We start from the raw sequence: 23760 nt of genomic DNA on the forward strand, positions 1-23760 counted from the left end.
CACCCCGATATCACTGGGCGCTGGCTGTGGCAGGAACCTCAGCTGTTGGGCCGCAATGAATCAAGTGGAGGAGGGGGAGACACGCTGAAGAATCCCCCACTCCAGATTTTTATTATCCTGAATAGCACAGACAGTGAATGTCCTAGTCCTTGAGATTGTATTATTTCACAGAGATCAAATCCCAGTGACACAGTCCTTGGAGCTCTGGCTACGCTCCAAAGGATCCAAACCATATTAGACCTGTGGATTGCTGTTATTGTTGATTGGATACACAGCGTTCTTTGAGAGATTTCACGAAAACAGAAGGGAAATGGGACCGGGGGCTTAGCCTTGTTCATGCTGGACTCCCAGTGTAAATTGTTCTCTGTAGTAAGGTTGGACTCATTTTCACCACGTCCAAAGTCAAGTAATTCACTTGGTGCCTTTTCACTCGTCTTGACATAGAGAACACTCTGTGAACCATTAATGATGGATCAAGTGAACTTTCTAAGCTCAAGGATAAGATCTCATCTTTAATCTTTAAATCGCATCTCTTTTAATTAAAAATTCATGAAAAACACATTTGCATAATATAGACTTATGATCAGATAATTCTTTGCCTGAGAGCTGATTGATAGATATACTCCAGCATCTAAGATACAGTAGCACCACATGTCAAGTAAACAGTCTATTTATTTGAGCATTTTGAAGTGCACCATTCCAAAACACTTTCTGTCAGATGGAGGTGTCATTGGCTAACTTGATGCCAGTTGTTCTACCAGGTAATGCTGATTGAGTTGTATTATCGCCCACCTTGTGCCAAGCCAAGCTGTGAGATCTGTTGCATCAGTCAGAGGAGAAAGTTGTGATGCTTGAGCAACTTTTTTTAATGCCCAGGTACCGTCTGACACGCATCGTGGTGGACAGCGAGGCCGGTCCCCACAGGAACCACACCGTCGTCTTCCTCGGGTCTGAGAAAGGCATCATCCTCAAGTTCCTGGCCAAGATGAGCAGCGGCCTCCTCAACGACAGCCTGTTCCTGGAGGAGCTCAGCGTCTACAACCCCGACAGGTACGAGCTCCCGCTCCGCACGCGCAGACACATGGAAACGAAGCGGGACGTGGACGCGGCTGCTGCGCCGTTACTAAATGCGTGTGTTCGGAGAGAGCGCGTCATTGTGCACGTTTCCAGCGCTCTCCCAGTCCAGCCGAGCCTCCGACCCACCCGCTCCACCACTACCAGTCATTTCCCCCGGCCCAGGCTGCACGGTGAGCCAGCCGAGCAGATGGCTACTCTATCATTCAGAGGAGTTTTATCAGGTTACACTCTGCCCGACCGCAGCTACTAAATTAAAGACGCAGCCCCCGAGGCTCTGGATAATGTAGTGGTGTGGTTCCCGACCACAGCGGAGCCCAGCTCCTCCAAAACGCCGGCTGATTAAAGGAAACGCGCACGCAGCCACGCTCTGGGGCCCGTGTTTGTGCTCGGCGCCGGCCCGCGGGCCCTCGCCGATGCATCGCGCCGCCGCGTGGACGACGCGCGTCTCGTGCACGCGCGCACGGCGAGGCGCGTCGCGTGTTTGGATTAGAGGTGAATCGGGAAAAAGCGCAACCAAGGTGCAACCCTGCCAAAGCAAATATTTAGACAGCGAGTAATGGACGAGGAGGAACGAGCTGCAGCACAAACAGAGGAGGGAGAGGTGGCGACCGCAGGGAAGAGATGGAAAGAAGCAGAGCTGAGTAGAAGTTATTGTGTGAGACAGCTGAGACGACGGAGGGAAGGAGCCGAGGCCTTGAGGGCGTTTAAGGCTACAGCTGCTCGTTATCCAACATGCTGCAGCCGCATGACGAGCCGCACGGAGGAGACGAAGGCCGGCTCGCTCCCCTCGCCTGCCTCCTTCTCGCTCCCTTGGCCGCACCTTCTTCTTGCCTCCTTCTCGCTCCCTTGGCCGCACCTTCTTCTCGCCTCCTTCTCGCTCCCTTTGCCATGCCTCCTTCTCGCTCCCTTGGCCGCACCTTCTTCTTGCCTCCTTCTCGCTCCCCTTGGCCGTCCCTCTTTCTCACCTCTTCTCGCTCCCTTCACCGTGCCTCCTCCTCCCTCCCCTCGCCTGCCTCCTTCTCGTTTCTTTCTTGCTCCCTTCACCATGCCTCCTTCTCGCCTCCTCTGTGTTTGCGAGCGAGGCCTCGTCTGTCGCAGGCCATCTGGCCCGAGTCTTGTACAGTGAGTGGCTCTGCCCGCCTCGCTTCCCGACCGCCCGGATCAGAAGCAGGCCCGACGGTGGTGCATTACCCAGTGTAGATGTACCCTAAGCCCTAATTGAGAGCGATAATGCGAGAGCAGAGCACTGCGCGGTGGAGATTAAATCCCAGGAGCTGGATGCAGCGATGGAGAGAGCCATGGCCGGGCAGAAAAGTGCTCCACACGCCCTGAGGGATTAGAGCGAGCTCCTGTGGGGCCGAGGAGACAAAGAAGACCCGCGGGGATGGAGCGATGGAAGAATGGAGGAGGGGAGGGGTTATGTGAGCGTGCTGTACAGTTAAGAGTGTTGTTGCTGACTGCTCCCAGTGCCCATCTGTCCGTTTATCTGCTGGAACTGTATCGCGGCGTGCTTTATCTGGTTTTATCTCCACTCTGTTCCTGACCCCACGTCTGGAGACCAACATTATCTCCGCTTTCTGGCCTCACACTTTGTCTCGCTACCGCATCTTAATCGCCGTCCTTTTTCCCCCTCCTTTAAACGAACGGTTAAATGTGTTTTCCTCTGACCTTTGACCCTAAACGACGCTCGTCCTCGTCCTCCTCTCCTCCTGCAGGTGCAGCGTGGACGGCGTGGAGGACAAGCGCATCATCGGCATGCAGATCGACAGCAGGAGCCACGCTCTGTGGGTGGCGTTCTCCTCCTGCGTGGTGAAGGTGCCGCTGTCCCGCTGCGACAGGCACGGGAGATGCAAGAAGTAAGATGCGTTCGTCCGCTGCCGGAGGCCCCGAAACGCTCCCGTCGCGTGACCCGCGCCTGTGTGTTTGCTGTGCAGGTCCTGCATCGCCTCCAGGGACCCGTACTGTGGCTGGGTGTCAGAGGGAGCCTGCAGACAGGTGGTCGGCAGTGTGAAGTAAGTAAAACGCTCACAGCGCCGGCCGCTGAGGCTCATGGGAGCCGTAGAGTTTCAATCCATGCTTTTTCCAAAATCGTGATTAGATTATGACACATTCCAGACTTTTGTCCTGGTTATATTTATCTTAACGCAGGAGCAACGCTGGACGTTAAACTAGGCTTTAGAATCTGCACCTAGAGGCCTTCGCTCCTCAATTTGTCGTGTCTCTGATCTTTCTAATTTTATGGTGCGCGAGTGCAATTTCCTCCAGCTGAAAGGGCCGCTGGACGGGTGAATGGAAGGAACGCGCTGTTCGCCCCGGGCTCGGCGTTGGCCGTGCGGCGCGGGGGGAACGCTCGATGGCCGCCGTACCTATAATTTGTGGCTGCAGTTATGACACACAACCAGATTATGCTTTCTGAACAAACAGCATATGGAGTTCTGTGGTGGAAAGAAACCTTCTACAGATGAAGTCATAACAAAAGAAGCAGCGCTCCGCTGGCCATTTGATGCTGAATGAATTCGATCCCCCTGCTGCAAAGCCACCGGTCTGGCTTTCCAATACAGCAACGGCGCACGGAGCCGCACGCACGCACGCACGCACGGAGCATGTGCTGCAGCAACGCACGCGCTGCCCATCCTGTTATTATCAAGTCAAAGCGGCGGATTGTTCTGACTGACTTTCCACTGCAGCCGCAGCCCACATAGAGGCTTTAAAGGGGCAGATGACCTCTCTGTGTCATGCTACAATATTTCTAAGTGAGAGAGAGAGCGAGCGAGCGAGCGAGAGAGAGAGAGGGATTAGGCCCGGTGGGATGCGCTGGTCTCTCCAAAGCATTTGCCAGGCTGCACAGAAGGAGGATGGAACCAGGGACGGTGCTTTTTGGTGTTAAGTGAGAATGTTGGCTCATGCAGCCCGGACCCCTGCAGAGAAAACACTTAATGTTAGTTTCCCCTTTTTTCTGCAGTAAAATAGAAGCATATGTGCAGCTGAACCCCCCCTCTGCCGTCGTCCGTCTCTGCTCTGGTCTCGGTCTAACCCGCCACCCTCTGTGCTCCTACCTGCCCAGCCCGCTCCGTCCTTCTATTTTTATCCATCCTCCTTTTCGAGCTTTTCTCTGACATTATTTCTCTCGCACGCCGCCCCGCCTTTCTTCTTCCATCTGGCCCTGGTGCTAGCGTGCCAGCGTTCCCATGTGGAGTTATGCCGCTTCTACCTACTGCCTAAAAACAGCTTGTACTCTGGTCGCCTGCAATATGGTCCCCAGTCACCCCGTGTTCATGCATATGATTGTATATGATTACCAAGCGCTGTTATTGTGTAAACTAGCTACATGAATGTGTTCTCTGCATATTCATTAATGTTTGTTTATTAATAACGTGATTCTTTGTAAATCAGAATCACAATTCTCATTGACAACCTACAGGAAACTTGCATTGCTTCACCTTTATGTACAGTGTATTAACCCCAGGTTTCCCACCTTTATTTACAGTGTATTAATCCCGTTCCCATTCACTTCTGGCATTAATAATTCCACTATTATGCCTGACCTGCATTTCAGCAACTGAAGGCGGCCTCTTGTTGTGTAGTGTGCAGCTTGAGCCTAATTTAAATATGCATTATGTGGTTGCAGCGGCAGAGGCACGTATAATGCAGCCGCTGTGGGAGCTGAACCTTTTAACCCGAGGTTCACGCTGTCATTTCTTCGCATTCACATGTTGCCAAGTGCGGCTCAGGCTCCGCGGCCGTAGTGTGACAACTCATCGTGCATTCATCTCCCGACCGACGGGACCTCGACCTCGGGATCGCGGCGGCACAAACAGCCTCCTCGCGGCGCGTGAGGCTGCTGTCTGTGTGTATCGGGTACATGTGAAGCCAGTGTAGCAGATGCTGGGACTCCTTGCACGGGTTTGATTGTGCAACTCTGCGTCTGCTGTGATTATGGCTGTGTGCGAGAAGCAAATCAGATAAGCTGATTAAATGTGGGCCCAACTCCGGAAATAAGAGGAGGAAGCTGCTCTTTTTGCTGTGTCCCGCTCTTATTGTGGCGGCGTTCATAGGGAAATTGTTTTTCATCAGGGTAACGTCTGCCATCTCCAGCTTAATTAAGGTCCTGTCCAATAGAAAACAGCACATGAGCCCATTCAGCCATCTCTGACCGGCAATAACAAGGAGGAATAAATATATAAATAAATAAACACAACTGTATCTTCCTCCTGAAGTCTCACGCGCTCGTCCTCGTGTCAGGTTCACGCCCGCCGCTCAGACGAGGGTGTAACGGGTGGGTGATGCTGTTTTGGAAAAATCACTCTTCTTCATGCTATAATTGTGAGCAGTGGAGGGTGAGGAAGACGAGGGGCGGGTGGACGGGCGCCGAGGAGGCCTGTGAAGGCTGCCATGCGTGACTGTGATCCTGGTTGACAGTTGGTCCGCTCTGTTTCACAGATCTCCTCACCGCCTGCCTGGTGGTCTTTCAAGGAAGAAAACAGGTCTCGGTGCAGATTGCATCAGAAAATAACATCTTCGAAAACCGTCTCCCGCGCTCCCACTGTGTCATATGATGGCCCTCAAGCATGGTTACCCCTCACTGCCCGGGTTTTGGCCCATGTGATCGGGAGTTCAACCTCAAAAGTCGACTCAACCCAGAAATGTCAGATGCGGCATAAAAGGAGAGGATTTGTGAAACTGTATTATGAACATTTATCTATGTTTTCTAAAGAAATAGTGTCGGGACGTGAACACATTGAACACTCCCATGACTGCAACAACTAAGCTCAGCAATAATAGCAGCTTTAAACCTCAACTATTAATATTATTATTATTGTTAATAATATCTTATTTGTTTAATATTGCATGCCTTGCTCTACCTTGGACAGGACCAGTAACTTCCTGGAGTCTCCTCTGGTTGCTTGGCAACTGCTAAGAGCCAAGTACAGCAGCTACAGTACATAACCATGTGCAAAACGCGGCTCTGCTGTTATTTTGTGCACTTTATGCAAACAAAGCGTGTGTGCTCAGTGAGACGTGGAGGTGGAGCGGAGCCTCTGAGCAGCTGCTGGTTGTGCCTCGCGTACTGTACGTACGGTATAACATAGGTTAGAGTCAGATCAGCGTGCATCTATTTGTATCAGCACCGCTGGCAGCGGGTCCCGGGCCAGTTATGGATTGACGAGCCTGCCAGCCTTCTTCACAGGCGCTGATCTGGGCCTCCGGGGCACCTGCTAGGTGCTCTTTGATTCTGCTCCAGCGCCGGGCGGCTCTCTGCTGCCCACACCGTGTGCAGGCGCGGCGCACGCTGGCTCTGCAGTAGCGGGCCGCGGCCCGCGTCGCCTCGCCGGGGCCGCGGCCCGCTTCGCTTTCCGCTGCTGACCACCGTGTCTGTGTTCCCCGCAGGTCGGCCTTCGAGCAGGACGTGGAGCACGGCAACACAGATGGCCTGGGAGACTGCCAAAGTAAGCGTCCCGCTTCACTGCGACGCTCCTCCCCTCCTCTGCACCCCCCACGCCGTCGCTCGCCCCCCCCCCCTCCCTCTCTGCCCTCCGCTCCCTCCTTCGTCGCTGCTGTCGCCTCTCTCTCCCCCCGTCTGTTCAGCCCTCACCATCCTCCCTTTCAGCCTCTTCCATCCATCTGTCCCTCTCGGCGCTCGTCCTCCTCCGTCCTCCTCGCGCCGCGCCGCCGCTCTCCTGGTTAATGGAGTGCTGTGTCCCATTGAGTAAAGACGGGGCTGCTACTCGCAGATCGCCACGAGACGGGACGGGCTCACGCTGTGCGTCAATGCGAGCGTCACCCGGTCTTCCAGCCTCCGAGGCCGCGAACGACACACACGGGGAACGTGCGTCCAAACATTAAGCCGCCAGAGTGTTCAATTTATCGTGATAATGTCTCGATTTTCTGTTTCGGCCGCTCGGTTCGCTGAAGAACCTTCAAAACAACCCGACATTAAATCACTCATCTTAGTCCATTTGATCTCAATTTCCACTATTTACTGAGCGTAAAGGAAAGTGTGGCACTTTCCCTTCGGTTTCATCACCGTGTTTATTCGGCGCCTGCCGCGGCGCAGGGCCTTCATTAGCCGCAGAAGCCTTATAGATCACCTCTGATTAGAAGTTGGAGACTATCGAGCAGCCAGTCGATTCGGAATTACTTAAAAGTCGTGGCTTCGCATCGCGCTGAAGCCTGAGCTCTCTTTATTGCCGCACGCAATAACAGCTTTCCCCTGGTCTGTTTTCTTGCAGATACCTTTGTGGCGCTGAACGGTAAGTGTCCCATGCATACACTGTAGAGGCAATCACATAAAAGCCAGCGGCTGCATTTTATCTCTCCAGTCTCTGGAACTTCAGCCACACCTCTTCATCTTCTCATCAATCGTTCCCTCTCAGGCAAATGAGAACTCCTCCCACGCGCGTAAAGACGCGTTATTAATGAGCTTTGCAGGCTTTTAACTGAATTCATTTGATTCCTTCTTTTCCATAGACTTTCCTTCCAGTTACGAAGGTAAAACATTAGAGCTCGCCCGCTTAGTTTCATTTCCCAGTGTTTTCCCCTCGTCCGTCCCCTTTGGTGTTTCAACAGGCGTAGAATTAGAAATCGGAAACGTAGATCAGAAAATCCTTAAGGCAGATGTTGTTTTGATTAGTTCAATTACATCTTCTCTTTTACTTCCCCCCGTCCTGTCCTCTTTATCTCCCGCGCGCTAGCATTGATTAGCCCTGACCTTTGCTTTGCTTTGCTAATTGGATGGATGTGGTTGTTGATGTTTTAAAGTCTTGATGGTGAAGAGATGCTTCAAGGTGCAAATTAAACGGGATGTGTTGACGGAGGCGGAGGGAGAGAGATTAAACCCGTGTGTTCAGACTCAGCGCAGAGCCGCTGTGTTGCTGCCGGCCGCCACCGAGCATGTGCAGTTACCACCGACCCATGTTACAGCCACACATCACTGGCGGCTGATTTATGCACCTCTGCCTCCTTCAAGTTCATCGTTCTGGATGTGATATATAGATGTGATCAGACCCCCAAACACAGCACTCACACCCAGCTCATTTTTATCTAATCAGAGGTTTTCAGTGAATCTCTCGCTCTCTCTCTCTCTCTCTCTCTCTCTCTCTCTCTCTCACACACACACACACACACACACACACACACACACACACACACACACACACACACACACACACACACACACACCTTGCAGCTGCCAGATCAAAACAGTCAGATCCTCACAGAATGACAGGAATAGATATTTTGAAGTTGTTCCAGAAACGCCCGGCTCTCTCTGTCTCACCCCCCTGTGGCTGAGCCCCACTGTGATTCTCCCTCCTTCTGGAGATTCAGGGTCACAGGAAAAGCATCTGTGTTGGTGTGTGCCCCCATAGTGCTGAATATGCTCCCACGGGCTCCACACACACACACACACACACACACACACACACACACACACACACACACACACACACACACACACACACACACACACACACACACTCTGTTAGGAGTTGATATGGATTTGAAGATATAAATTCCCCCTCTTCATTCTCCTCTCCTCTGCTCCAGACTAGACGTCCTCGCCTCTCTTTTAATCTGTAGAAAAAGAGGGATGTGCATCCGTCGGCAGTTTAGGGCTCTTTTTTTTTCCCGATCTGTGGAGCAGCTCTGAGGCTCCAAGCTCGCTCTCTCCCTCGCTATGTGTGTCATCTGCCTGAATTGCACTTCCCCTGGCGGTGGGGGAATGAATTATAAAATAGGCCTGTCACACTAATCTCTCAGCCTTGGGCCAATAGTTAAATAAATCATTTTAATGATTGCCACGCCACACGGTGGAGGAGGAGGAGGCTCTGGGTGGTGTTGTGTGCGGGTGTCTGCTGTGCGTCTACCAGCGGCGGCGATGCTACCCCCCCCCCCCCCCTCCATCTTCAAACAGGGGCATAAACACATATTGAGAAGACGCTCGCATGTCTGCACACACACACCCTCGCTGCTGTCACCTCCTCCGCTGAGAGAGACAGCGCCTTAAAAGGGGGAATCAGGGACGGAGCTCCACGGAGGACGCTGATAAAAGTGTTGTCACTCCTCATCTGGGGGAGATTATTCCCCTAAATAAGTGGCTTAAACACATTATGTTAAATACAATATATATCTTGGCGAAAGTGCGTAGGCTGACTTAGCTGTAAGCAAGTGGGATGCTAATGTGATTAGCATGGTTCAGAAATACACGGGCAGACGGAGCCCGTGCACGAGCTGAGGGGTGGATGCAGGAAAACGCCTGCGTGCAGACGCACAGCGGGGGACGGAGGCGACCGGGAACCACCCGTCACCTGCTTCACCACACAGCTCGTGGATGTGACTGTTGGTCAGCGGCGCCGTGCGCCGCCATAGTCATTAACGGCTTCACTTTTCTGGTGGTTGATCCACGTGTGGGCGTGTCGCTACATAAACGTTAGCAGCTGCGCACATCTGTGGGAGTCGATCTGAGGGACAAAAATATCTAATTAACAGTGAGCATCAAGGTGATTGGCAATCACTGCAAAATTGATCAAAAAGTTAGATTGCGGGTAAAAATGGGAGAAATGAGAGGGGGAACGAATACAGGCAGAGATTTTGACAGGAACAAAGGATCCAAAGTTGGTCTCTGGTCCTGCGTTTTAAAGGTAGGCCCCCTACGGTGATGGTGAGAAGCTCCACACGACGCTGCCCCTCTCTGACAGGCCCAGCGGAGCTTTGACATGCCAGTCAGAACAGTGAGCGAGCGAGCGAGCGAGCGAGAGAGAGAGAGAGAGAGAGAGAGAGAGAGAGAGAGAGAGAGAGAGAGAGAGAGAGAGGCAGGAAAAAGAGACATGTCTGTCTAGAGAATCACACACGCATGTACATTTGCTAATGAGTTGCCCAGGATCAGGAGCAGAAGCATCACACAGCCTGGCAGGTGTGTGTGTGTGTGTGTGTGTGTGTGTGTGTGTGTGTGTGTGTGTGTGTGTGTGTGTGTGTGTGTGTGTGTGTGTGTGTGTGTGCGTGTGTGTGGGTGTGTGCGTGCGTGTGTGCGCCTGTGTGTGTGCTCACACGCACCGACCCCTGTTCCCGTCCTGCTCGAGCGTCCGTTAACCTGTGTTGTGTCCGGCAGGCCACCATCACCACCACCATCATCACACCCTCTCACTTCCCACCACGGCCCTACCCGAGGCCGCCGAGGGCCCCCTGGGCCGGGGCCGCATGGTGGAGCCGAAGGAGCCCCCCATGAGCTCAGACAAAGGGGAGGACCCGTACGTGGCCGTGCCCTCTCAGACTCAGCCCGAAGCCAATGGTAAGCCTTGGAACGCAACAGCGAGCGGCCCCCTGTCACCTGTGGCAAGGGCGGGTGGGGGGGTGGGGGGCGGCGGATGGGAGGGGAGGGGTCCTATAATTGGGAGTCACCGCTGCCTGGCTGCTTCCAGCTGACGACGTCTAGCAATAGGGAATCACTTTTTCTCCAGGGGACAAATTGGCTCCCGCTGTGCACGAACACACCCACACAGTTTATGCATAAGGAGACGCACGCACACACACACACACACACACACACACACACACACACACACACACTGGACAGAATTAATGTCCGTGGACTGTAATGTCCCACAGGACATGTAATATCCAGACCATTACACTCGGAGGACGGTGATGTATTTATTTCCCAGAGACGAGTCCCGGCTCCGTCATGCCCTGCAACACAGTGACATGACATTGAACGCCCCTTTCTCATGTGTTAACAACCTGCCCAGCGCTGCAGCGCCTCAAGGACAACGGGCCGGAAAAACGAGACGGAGAAAAGAGCAGAGACGCGGTGGCGGCGGCGGAGGAAAGGTCACCGCTCGCTGCTGATCCATGTTGTGTCTCGTAATAAAACATCCGCAGCAATTACAGAGCCCATTGGAACAACATGCAACGCGTCCATTACGGAGTCCACGCTATTAGAGGCAGCGCCACGAGAACGTATTGATTATTCATACGGGTGATTCATCATGAGCGCAGCCAGGTCGATGCCGCCCATGGACTCACTGTACGCAGGGACGGAGACAGAGAGAAAACGTCTGATGAGCCGAGACAAGACTTTTAAAGAGTTTCTACAAAAGTAAATGTCTCATATTTAAAGTTACGTAAGTCCAAGCTGTCAGACAGTTATGATTCTGCTATGAAGTCGTTTCATCTTCTAAATACTAATAAGTTTATTATCTGCTTTAGCCGTGCAAAGAGGAACAGGACAGGAAATAAGGGAGAAGAATGAGATGGAATATTTTCTCGTCTACATGTTAGAAAGAGTCTTTGAAGATTTTGGAAGCACCTACAGAGTCGCACGGTGCTGAATGAGACAGTTCAATAGGAAATCAAACACTTGGTGAACCCTTCATACGAACTCACACACACACACACACACTCACGCACATGCACACGCACACACACGCACGGACGCACGCACGCACGCAAACACACACACACACACACACACACACACACACACACACACACACACACACACACACACACACACACACACACACACACACACACACACACTCTCGCGTCAGCTGGAAGCGGCACCGGCAGCTGGGTCTGAGCACAATGGCGGCAGAGAGTCCGGACGGCATGCGTGCGTTCGGCCCGTTGCCGTCACCTGAGCGGCGCTCTGCACTCAGAACCAGAACCAGAACCAGACGCGAGCACAAACGTCTAGCGTTCGGAGGGATTGTGGGAGTTTCACGCTCAGGTGACGGCAACAAGCCCTTCACATTCCAACACAATGCTTCCTGCTGTTTTTCGTTCTGTATGATCGTTATTGTTATTTTACGAGACACCTTTGCAGCTCGTTTGTTCCTTTTTCTATTTCAGCTCGATGGTCTTTTCTTTGCTTTGCTTTTTTTTGACTTTTCTCTCAGCTCCGATCAGATTCTTGTGTTGGTTTCTTGTAGCAGTGTTTGGATATTTTGCATGGCTTGGTCTGAGACCACGTCTGTTTTTTTGCTGTGTATATATTTTCCCTGCCTTGATTGCTTTGATGGTATTAAGCACAGTTTTGCCTCCGTGCAGCTTAATGCTTTTCAGCATGGCAAATTGAGCACCACAGTCAACAGCATTCATTTCCCGCTCCACCCATCCTGCCTCCTCTTCCTTCCTGTCAACGTCAGTATTATTGGCTTCAGGTGTCAAATGTGCTGTGAAAACTCTGCAAAGTGCATATGTGAAAGTGAGAATGAACATGAATATATGAGACACGCTTCTGCAGCCAAACGCTCAGTAAAAGACTTATTTTATTAGCATTTTTACGCCAGGCTGAGAAATAAATCAAGTTTTAGAGGCAAAATAAGAAGATAAACATTCAGCCACGCTATTTATTTCTCAAATTAAGTGGCAAAAATGTAAAGTCGGGCAAATAAAGACGTCGTAGTTCATCTTCGCTTGAAAGCTTGTTTGCCATTTGAAAGAAATTACAATTACGCCCCCAACTTTTTTCATTTGCAGCCGAGACACTGTGGAATCTTATCTCCCGATGAATATTACAGTGCCGCTAATATGTATTAGCCCGACACCACCAGAGTAATTAGAAATGCTGCAAACTGGTGAGCATTCACACACTGGTGCTGTTTAGCACCCAACAGGATCATTATCTGCCGTTCCAGAGGGGCCGTCGCACTCGCCAGGTGGCCGCCTGCGCTTCACAGCACATTTGAGCTCGGTGTTTGTCTGTCTGGCTGGGCCTCATCTGTCTCTGGTATATTTTCTACCCACTGCTGTCGCCCCCCCCCACCCCCCCCCCCACCCCCTCCCCCTCCCCTCCCATCACTCACCTTTCCCCTGACACCACCAGCCCTGCCACTTTTTTCACCATCTGCTGCCATTTGCGATCAGCCTCCCGTCCGCAGGACCTCTCATCCGACTGGGATGGCATGTTCCAAGGCTGTACCTCACCCGGTGCAAATTACTTCCTCAACCAATTGACGGAGCCCCCGCCCCCGACGCCCCTCCCCCGTGTCTCTCTCGGCCCCCTCCATCTCCGCACCCCCTCATCCTCCATCTCTACAGGCTGTCTTGTCTCCAGCCGGAGTCATATCTCTTCCCTTCGTCTCCAGGAATGAACCCCTGCCCCGCTCCACCTCCCCCCCACCTTCGCTCGCTCTCTTCCTTCCACGTCCGTCTCCCTCACCTCCCCCAGCCCCCGACCTGTAGCCACCACTGTGTTGCTCCAATTTATGGGTTCATTACAGTGGCTTTCCAGGGGAGAGGTGGAGGGAAGGAGGGATGGAGAGAGGAAGACGCATGGGAGATGAGGGAGTGGAGACGAGCAGGACACACATGATAAAGATTTATTAAACAGAAGAGGACAGCGCGCAGTGAAGGCTGGGAGCGATGGAGTGGAGAGACAAGGAGGATGTGGGGGGGGGGGTACGATGGAGAGACATGACAGGCGTCCAGGGTGAACGGCAGCGTTAGCCTCCATTGCGCCCATTTGTTCTCACACCGGGCGAAAGCCGCCTCGCTGACCCTCGTCTGCACGCAGGCCTTTAGAAAAACGCATCTCAGCTGAAACTGTAGGATAGATTTCAGAAATCAATGAGGACATCTGATTTGAACTGTGTGCTATCATAGAGCAGGAAACACATTTTAAAACAAGGAACAACTTTGATCCAACAAATATAATACAAGATGCAATTTCCCCAGGTTTTAGTGTTGTATGATGATAATAATAACATACTGTAATTTCCAGGAGAAGTGAAGTCTGGTCTATTTTTCTTCGGCTCCTGAAAAACAATGAGCTGGTGTTGCTTCAAACTCAGGAGCCACCATGTAGTTTTCAAACCATGTGATCAAATGCCATTGTGGCCTTTTGGTGATATTACACCCGGTGCTGTCATGTATTGAGACATGCGCTTCCGCCGGGCGCGGGGCTTCGGCGGCGATGCCGGCGGTCTGTCAGACGCTCTGCGGGGGTTATTTTCAGCCGCAGGCGTGTCGCTGGCGCCCGCGTGCGAAGGTGAGGCGGAGCGCGAGAGGCGGAGTGTGACCCCCGCCGGCACATCCTCAGCGGAGAAGACGCGTGCCGCTTTCTGGGAGGACGGGTCGGCCGTCGTTACCGCAGACGCATGTCAGTCCTGAGTGTTACCTGTCGTTACGGGAGGAACTGTCAGAGCACAGAAGACGGGCTTTTGTTTACTGACTTTCTGTCATAATCTTAATATAAAAGTAATGACTCTATGAAGAGCAGACAGTCGGCTGCTGCCAGCAGCTGTGTTTTTATATTAGATTTTCTAAAGAGTGGCCTCTGTATTAAAGAGTTTTCCCGATCAGCCAGATTAACATGGAGACATGTTTCTTCTCTAATTACTGTCCCCTGAAGGTGATTAGAGGGAATAGAACGTGAGTTCTGCAAACAGCCAGATAATGGTGGAGGTGGAGGTGCTTGAATCGAGTTCTCAGGAGCACGCATGCGTGAGTGGCTGAGCCCGTGGGGGAAATTCTACCTTAATTGTGTTCTACGTCTTTTTTTTCAGTAAAGTGACAGAAACTGGTTAATGTTGAACGTCTCTTTTATTCATTGCGACCTGTTCGCGGTTGCATTAACTGCGGTGATTTGTTCTGGTGTTTCTTCTGGCCCAAGGCCGTGATGGGCTTTTCTTAGGCACAAGAATTATTCACAGCTTATTGTGAATCATAATGAAAACACTGGACTGGATGTGTTACGCACTTCCTCGGCTGACGTCAAGCCATAATTTCCTCCGCTGATTAGTGCATTGTTCCTGCAGATTGCCTTTGTTTTTTACACATTTGTCGCTCTCTCTTCAGTTTTTTTTTTTTTTTTTTGTGTGTTTTGGTCGCACTTTTCAACTGAGACCCCTCGCCGTCGCTGGTTCGCACAAAAGCTGCGCTTTGCCTTTTTGGCCCCGTATCACGGCGGCTCATCCCGTCGTGCCTCTGAAGCGGGCCGAGGCCACGTTCAGCCGTCATCATTCTGCTTTAAACTGAATGTGAGCGGTCACGTTCACGCTCACAGCGTCTGCGAGAGCCGCTCTCTGTGCTACGACTCAGTCTGCCTCTGAATGATTATGAGCCCCGGCGTTTCAAACGGCATGAATTACAGCGGTCCACAAGTAGTGCTTTAGTCATCCATACAAGTCAGAAGCCACACATTCTGCGCAATCATAGCACGATGGAAGACACTTGAGCCGGTCGCCATCTGCGTAGACAGGACTCATCAAGACCGAATACTAATTAACGGGAATCAACACGGAAGAACGAGCCGCAGCGGAGCTTTCTCGACGCATACATCTTCATTTTTATAAACTGTGATATACGATTCTAACACTTGTAGTCGACCTGTGCTGTCGGCGAGCGATACATCACCACGTGACAGCGGCAATAGAATAATGGGATAATTCTTTCAGCTGTATAATCCATGCTGAGCAAGTCCGCCGTCCATTAATAAAAACAGGACTGGTGTCAGCTGAAGACATCAACCTGCTAATGAAAAATGTTCTCGGGGACATTTAATTTAGACCGATTTCCTGTGAGCATTTAAACCCACAGTTCGTATGCAGCGAGGTGGTTAAGTTAGTGCATCGCTGGTAATACCTGAGGTGGCGAACGATGCAATTAGTGCTTTAATTATATCCTAACTAGCTCATCGGCATGCGGGTTGGGTGATGAATGCTTTAATATTGAATAACGGCGTTAATGCGAGTGCCTCTCCAACGCAAAGATACACAGGACCTAATGGGATAATGTTCCGACTGGGTATTAAATGGAGCTTAATGAATCGCAGTCATACTCCAAACACCAGTGTCTTCTGGGTAAATGTTAGCCGCCGTTCTGTCCGTCAACAAGTGGCCGCGCTGTGAGCGCAGTTAAGGCTGATTAGGATTTTTATCATTTTGCAGACAGTGTCTTTGTGCAGCGGCGCGTAGCCAGAGGTCGCGGCCCTCGCCGTGACCCCTCTGTGATGTTTAACTGCCTTTGAAGTTTTCCCAACACCAGCACAAAGACGAGCTCTGTGGGCTTAAGTCAGCTGGTGCTTCTGAAGAGATTAAAAGAGTGCAAGGGTGCGTACGTGTCAGACAGAGAGAGAGATACTGAGAAAGAGCATTCGCAAGTTCCAGTCACAGACGATTACAATGTTTCTGATTTACAAGTAAGCGTTGCCGACCCAGGCTGTTTAGACAGCGAGAAATATCGGAATATCTGAGCTGTGTGTTTAATATCTGCGTGTTTGGGCCCGAGGCGGCGTGAAATTCAAATCAATTCAAGCGCTGAGAGAAGTGTTGAACTGCAGGATGCCTTGCAAAGCATTCTGGGGGATGAAACCAGGAGATTATAAGTCGCTGTACGGTCAGAACCCCGACAAGACGAGACCAAAGCGGGGCGAGCTGTGGGTTTAGCTACACTTTGATACCCTTCAAGGTCACGTTGTGGAAGTTTTAGAAAGTTGGGCCCAGAAATAAAAGCAGGCTCTCAGAAACGGGCGGCGCCGCCACCGCGTTCGTTCAGAACCCTCAAGTCCTGCGATTCAGCAAGACAGCTCGTCCTCGGCGGCCGCTTCCATTCCCTTTGATGTCAGGACGGGAAACAATCCTTCACATGAAGGATGGAGGTCTGTCGTTGTGTTTTACGCCAAGCCTTGGGCTAAGTACCCTTCGGAAGTGCGCTGAAGACGGAAGTGATGGATGGAGTGGGCGAAAACGTGAGAAAGAGAAGGAGAAAAGGTTGTTTTTAGCGCACAGGAAGAGGCATGCGGTGCAGAAAGAGGGCTTCACCCTTAGAAACCAAGACAAAGACCCGGCTCCACCAGAACAGACACGGGGAAATAACAGAAGCGGTTCAGCCAAACGGATGATAACACAAAGTCCACGGGGCTGTAGTTCCAGCCTTTCCACGTAGCAGATCACTGAACCAGATGGAAGCTGTGAGAGAAGGGCGTGAAGGAAAACAGTCAGTGGACTGTTTCTGTTAAGTGGCAGAAAAAAAAAAGATCTAAGTGAGCGCAGAAGAAAGTCAACACAATGAAAGATAGCGGCGCGGAAAAGTGTATGTGTGCGGCTCAGATGTGGCCGTGGGAGATGTGAAGCAGATGTTTGATGGGGCCGTCAGGTCGTCGGGTCACACGGCGCTCGTCCGAACCCGGCGCTGCTCTGCCGATAGCGGTGCCCGGCTCTCCTGCCGCTCCCGGCACTCCCACCGTCCGCCCGGCCAGTCACATCCCTGATAAGAGGTGATTCTGGCCAGAGGAGACGCTTCTGAGCCCTTTGTTTGCGTCTCCATGAGCTACGGCCGCGGCTGCACAGCGTCAGCGCTCCATTAGGGAGAAATGTGACGTTTTGTTTTTACAAAGACGTGAGCAATGAGCAGAGCAGATGCAACTGCTCCTTTTTAAAAAAAAAAAAAACATCCAGGTTGAGCAGCGAGTGAATCATCGCCCAGCGCTTCATTTCTGCTGCGGGAAAAAGGTTTTAAGCGATGTTTTCGGACTAATGAAGTACGACTGCAGCGAGCGAGGATTACGGCTGTTAGTTAAAGGCAGCGGCTGGATTTGGGTTCCTTCAGAGCAGATTAGCGTGTTGTCTCTGTGTCTGTGTTGTGTCGTTGAAGCCCAGACACGATTACGGGGCCTTTTTCAGGATTCTACACAATTATTGCTACTAATTTCGCTGCATATTGTTTTAGAAAGGAAAAGCGTGAGTGATTTGTGGAAGTCGTAACAAGGCAGAATTGCATCGACCTTCTCGACAAGTTTCGCTGAACTTTGATGTTCGCAGCTCTCGTCTGTGGAGTGTTTCACATCTCAAAATACTGAGCGTGTGCTTTTTGACATTTTCCACAAAACAAAGGTGTCAATGGCAGAATCGTCAAAAAGTCGTACAAATGATAAAAGTCTATAAATACGAGGCAGAAAGTTTAAAAAGTGTGACTCAAGGTGATACTGTAGATAAGAGACATGTTCAGCCACTTTCGCCACCTGTGGGTAAAGTTTCAGGGTGATGTCTGAAATCTGTTACACAAAATCAGGCACGTTGTGCTAATTTTAGATTGTGTCAAAAACATCTGTGGAGCCAAGTTCCACTCACACAGTGAAACACCGGCGTGCTGTCCTGTCTTATCGCCGAGTAAAAGCGTGGAGGACACGCCTACGGACAGTGAACGCACCACGCCTTCGCGCCACGAGCTTGCCCCGCCGGCGGCGCGTGGTGGCACGCCGCGGGACCGATCGTGGGACAGAACCCAAGTGTCCCATCCTCTGATCGGCGCGTGCACATTATTGTTGACCCCATTTTATTACACCCAACCTGCCCCCCCCTCACGTTTGCTAGAATGCTTCATAGCAGCTGTTATTGAATTATCTCTGTGCGTCTTCGCCGGTCTTTGAAAGTGGCGCTTTCAAAAGACACTGATGACACAGCTCATTGGATTTAGCACCTAATCAGAGGCTTTTTAATGTATTCTCTGTGATTCATGAGATTGGATCCAAGCTTTATGAAAAGTCTTCCATTTGCATCCATGAGAAGAAAGGCTCGGCGTATTTCAGGCGCCTTTATCTGCGCTCATATCTTTTTTCATTTCAGCAGTGCGGTTTTATCTGGGATTTAAAATGTGAATCATAATCACCCCTCCAAAACACATTTCCAGCTTCAGATTGGATTTTTGGGGGAAATATTGAATGTTGCGACTTCAAGCTACAATTTGTGCCCGTTTTGAATAGGTGTTCCTCGTGATGGGATAAACCCCCCTCATTTGCATGTTTTTCATCAAATTACTTAAACCGCTAATCTTTTTACCCAGAAAATATCTTTTAATTGTAATAATTTAATATCATTTCTATTTTTGGCCAAGTCTAATAATAAACAGCCCACTCCCACCAGCAGTCTGTCCTCCTGCTGCCGCTCTGAATGCCATCTCCACGTCTCTCTGTAGGTGTGATCCGCGAGAGCTACCAGAAGGGTCGCGACCAGCTGGTTCCCGTGACCCTGCTGGCCATCGCCGTCATCCTGGCGTTCGCCATGGGCGCCATCTTCTCCGGCATCATCGTGTACTGCGTCTGTGACCACCGGCGGCGAGACGCGGACCTGGCGGGCCGCAAGGAGAAGGACGGCCACCACCTGCACTCCCGCCGCGGCTCCATGAACAGCGTGACCAAGCTGACGGGCCTGTTCGAGACGCAGGCCAAAGATGGCCGCCCCGAGGCCATCCTCACCCCGCTGATGCACAACGGGAGGCTGACCACCAACGGGAAGATGCTGATAAAAGCGGACCAGCACCACCTGGACCTCACGGCGCTGCCGACGCCCGAGTCCACCCCCATGCAGCCGCGGCGCAAGCCCAGCAGGGGGAGCCGCGAGTGGGAGCGGAACCAGAACCTTATCAACGCCTGCACCAAGGACATCCCCCCGATGGGCTCCCCCGTCATCTCCACGGACCTACCGCTGAGGGCGTCGCCGGGCCACATCCCCAGCGTGGTCGTCCTGCCGCTGCCGCAGCACCAGCACCAGCACCAGCACCAGCACCAGCTCCAGCCGCATCTGCAGCACCAGCAGTCCTACCAGCACGAGTACGTGGAGCAGCCGCACCACAGCGACCTGAACATGGGCCACGGCGTCCTGGACGACCAGGGCGCCACCTTGGAGTACAAGGCGGTGAAGAGCCCGTGCCACGGCCTCGGCGCGCTGGATCCGGACGGGCCGCTGCCGCCGCGCGTGCCCCAGCGCGAGGCCTCGCTCTCGGTGCCGCCCGCCGTCCCGCAGATGGGCAAGCGGCTGGAGGTGCACTCGTCCGTCTACGGGCTCAGGAAGGGCTCGGCGTCGGCCGCCTGCGGGTCCTCGGCCCTCAGGAAGCACAACACCAACTCGTCCAACTCCTCCCACCTGGCACGGCACCACAGCTTCAACCGCGTGGAGACGCCGCCGCCGGCGCCGCAGAGGGTGGACTCCATACAAATGACAGCGCAGGGCGTTTCTCTGACCCGGCAGGCGGGAGCGGCCTCCTACGGGTCGCTGCCCCGAACGGGCGCCAAGCACCTCAGACCCGACGTCCCTCCCAAACCCTCCGTGGTGTCGCTCTCCACAAAACCCAAGTCCAGTGACTCGTGCACATAGGCAGCCGGTCGGACCGGCGGTCCGGTGGGAACGGACCCGAACTGGGAACACTGTACAACTTGCATCTCTTTTAGTGGTTCGTGTCTGATCGTCTTTGGTGTACAGTACAGTGAAAATGCAACACAGTTTTTTTTAAGGAAACACACTTTCTTTTATATAAATATGTAAATATTACACAATGGTTGTTGTCATTTGTCGCTGTCGCGGAGCCCGCGCTCCGCTCCGCTCCACAGACACGCTCACGCTACTCAGACGAAGCTTGCCTCGAGCTCGTCCTCGGACGGCGGTGAGTCGCGTCCGGGACAGCGGCCTCTCGGCCTGTGACTGGGGACAGTGAAGGCAGCGCGGCGGCACTGGGCGGTAACCGGTGAACGGCATCGTGGGGACTGTGGAGCCTGAGCCCACGGGGTTCGAGGAGACTGAGCCCAGGCTGAAAGGGACAGACGACTGCCCGAGGTCTGTGGGAAACTGTGAAAAGCCTCTCAGTGTTACCTGAGTCCTGCTTGGGCCAGAGAAACCTCCTGCTGTACTGGTTACTGAATAACACATGACTGTTAATACTAATAGCTTGTTGTATTTATTTTTATTAAGTGCTTTTGAAAAAAATCTGACTTTTTAGGCTTGGAGAGAAAGAGAGCGAGAGAGAGAGAGAGAGGACAGAGAAGAGATCTTTTAATATTAATTAATGTGTGAGAAGAAAAAAAAACTTATTTAAAGTCATTAAACTGGAGCCAGTAGAACTTTCTTGATGACTAAGCGTCCACTAGGTCTTACTGTGTGCTCAGTGGGACCTTGAGATATATGTGACCTCTGTGGAGAGGAGGGGATATTTATTTAAACTGTGCCAGACAGGGACTTTTACCTTCGCGGACCAGAGTTTCAGACCAATCATGAGGAACGACTTCCTGAATCTCCCCCCTCCACTCCTCCTCCCAGTGAGCACCTCTCCCCCAACCAGCACTGTGGTTTTCGTGTGAGTCGGCGACGTTGGTCCGATCCGCAGCGAGCGGCGCCGGAGCGAGGCTGCGAGCGGTGCCGCCATGTTGGGACGCGTCGGCGTCACACTGATAAGCAGGTGGAGAAGAAAACTACTAAAACATCTGTATTGCCTGCTTGTTTTTCCACATGTAAATTTGTGCCTTACACCCTAAAGTAGTGACAATGTTTCCTTTAATAGCTGTTAACTTTGTCTCCTCGTAGTGTTTTTTTTTTTTCTTACATCATGATATTTCCCTGGTTTGATAAAAATGCAATTAAAGAATGTAGGTGTTATTGTTGTTATCCCGGTCCCTAGGCATAACACACACACACACACACACACACACACACACACACACACACACACACACACACACACACACACACACACACACACACACACACACGTTGTGGTTCCTTTCTGATTGTGCCATTAATGCGCTTGAAGCAGCCCTTTATGTTGTGCTGACAGTGTCGATGAAGACGTTGTGAGTGTTTTTGATTTCCTATTTTATACGAGTCCTGTTTGTTGCTGTCTGTTCGCCTGGAGTGACGGTTCAATGACTGATTAAGTGAACAAATAACGTTTGCAACCCCACAAGGCCAGCGTGCGTACGTATCTTTCCGGTGCACTGCAATAATATTAATAATGATGGTGATAATATTGCAGATATTGCGGCGGCACCAGAGCGGACGTCCAGTGTGAGACGCACTCACTAACCGGCTCTAGGCCTCTTGTCCTTAACACTCATTTGTTAGGTAGTTGCAGAAACAGGCTGGTTCCTGTGAAGAAAGTCAACGTTTCGAACTAAGATATTAAGAAATGTACCTTTTTAACCCCCTTTTGTAAGAGAACGCGGCTGTAGGACATTTTGTGTTTTTGTTTTCGTTCACCAACTCTCGAGGCTGAGAGTTCGACTAATCAGACCTTTTTTACTTTCACTTCCTTTACTTGAGGATTTTTATGGACCTCCACCCCCCCGACGCCGAAATCAGCGGCGCTCCCTTAGTGTTGTATGTGTAGATAGGTGACGTTTGTTTTTTTTTCTTGACATGAAGCAATCTTTCTGTTTCTCAACGGAGAAAAGCCAATTAAGTCTCAACCCACAGCTGACGTGAGAAGGACGAGTAGGAGCCGTGACCTGACTAAGATTTTTCCACTGTGCGTAGAAGCTCGCAGGGTTCGGTTGCAGCGCCAGGTCCAAGTCAGTTACTTGAAGCTACCACCTTCAAAGTGCAAACGACCCCAAACCATATGACGGGTGGGTGGGTGGGTGGACTCCAGACCTTTTAGACTGGCCGCCGCTGGGACCAGTGGAACCAGCAGCTTTCTGCAGGCGAGGGATGATGCTGATCTCATCCCTCAGACGCTCATCACGTTCACACAGAGTGAGGACGGACAGGAGGCAGCGTCCTGTGTAGATGTGTGGGTGCAGTTCAGGTTTGATGTCAGACAGGGAAGGCTGCTGTGGACAGTGAGGTTGGTTGGTGTGTGCCTTTTTGTCTCACCATGGTTTATAATGCACCGCTGTTAGATGCAAGTTGACTCTCCTCTCAACCTTTTGAACTTTGTAAGCTTGTAAGATATTGTGACGTCACAAAGTTTTTTGCCCTACTCTCTCCACTTCCTTAACATCTGATTCACAGCTTAATGTATGTTGTAAAGAAAAAAAACTCTTTAATTTAATGCAAAATGTAATAAAAAAAAAAAATAAAATTCTTGTCATGGAGGCTGTGGTGATGTTTGTCCTTTACTTTAGTTCTCTGCCTCGGGTGATAATCGTTACAGAAGCATCTAGTTCTGGGTTTTGCAGCTTCGTTGGGGGAAAACTAAGTCTGCGTTCTTAAATGAGAGACGGTTTAAAGGAAAATGCTTTACTTGTGTGACCTGGTGTTTTCTTCTCTCTATATAAACTTAAGATAACCTCTCGAGATCTGAGCAACTTTTCTTTCATAAGTCAGATATAAAAGATGCCTTTTGTAGATGGATGGAAGCACTGTTACTTAATACTCCAGGTAAAAAAGTTTAACAAGGCTGAGTGTGTTCTTCTTTTGTGTCTGACTCAATGCTGTGAATGAAAATAACATTTTGACTGAGACTATTCATAAAATATTTTCAGCAGAGGAGACAACTACAATACACAATTGTCCATCGGGGCATTAGGAGGTCATGAGTGGAGCTTAGGTTCAGAGAAATCTATTCCCATATGAGAAATCAATGAACTCTCCAAACATGGCATTCTGAAGGCAACTGCAAGACAATGAGAGGACTGTCTTACATTATGATTCTATCGCATTCCTCTCTCTGGTTGAGCAGACCTCAGATCAGTGCATCAGCGCTGAGGAACACTGACCAGAACCAGCGGCTCCAGTTTCACCGTAGTCTGTCCTCACCAGGAACGAGCCTTTGATCTCGACGTGAGTCATAACTTACATGCGTCGGTGCAAGTCGCACTCTGTGCGGAGATCAGATAACCAGGATGTGGTGCAGCTAATGAGGCCTGTCGCTGGCTCCACAAAGCTGCATTGTGCTCCCCTCCATTCAGGCGCCCGCGTGTTGTCGTACGACTCAGATCAAACTCAGATACTTGACGAGAGTGACGAGAACACAATT

At 51.4% G+C, this 23760-nt stretch overlaps 1 protein-coding gene across 3 annotated transcripts in view; it reads left to right on the top strand.

Annotated features, from left to right (window-relative positions):
* Window positions 1-22876, top strand: part of sema6a (sema domain, transmembrane domain (TM), and cytoplasmic domain, (semaphorin) 6A) — an 81064-nt gene extending 58188 nt beyond the window's left edge. The window contains exons 13-20 of one of the 3 annotated variants that reach the window (XM_029163834.3): window positions 877-1050; window positions 2793-2933; window positions 3012-3089; window positions 6466-6524; window positions 7308-7328; window positions 7546-7566; window positions 10184-10363; window positions 18991-22876. In XM_029163834.3, the coding sequence (XP_029019667.1) occupies window positions 877-1050; window positions 2793-2933; window positions 3012-3089; window positions 6466-6524; window positions 7308-7328; window positions 7546-7566; window positions 10184-10363; window positions 18991-20168 (1852 nt within the window). In that variant the 3' untranslated portion in view covers window positions 20169-22876. The remainder of the gene's footprint in view (window positions 1-876; window positions 1051-2792; window positions 2934-3011; window positions 3090-6465; window positions 6525-7307; window positions 7329-7545; window positions 7567-10183; window positions 10364-18990) is intronic. The other 2 variants (XM_029163835.3, XM_029163837.3) reach the window with 2 other exon arrangements.
* The last annotated feature ends 884 nt before the right edge of the window (window positions 22877-23760 follow it).

Source organism: Betta splendens, chromosome 9, assembly GCF_900634795.4.
Source record: "Betta splendens chromosome 9, fBetSpl5.4, whole genome shotgun sequence".
NCBI lineage: Eukaryota > Metazoa > Chordata > Actinopteri > Anabantiformes > Osphronemidae > Betta > Betta splendens.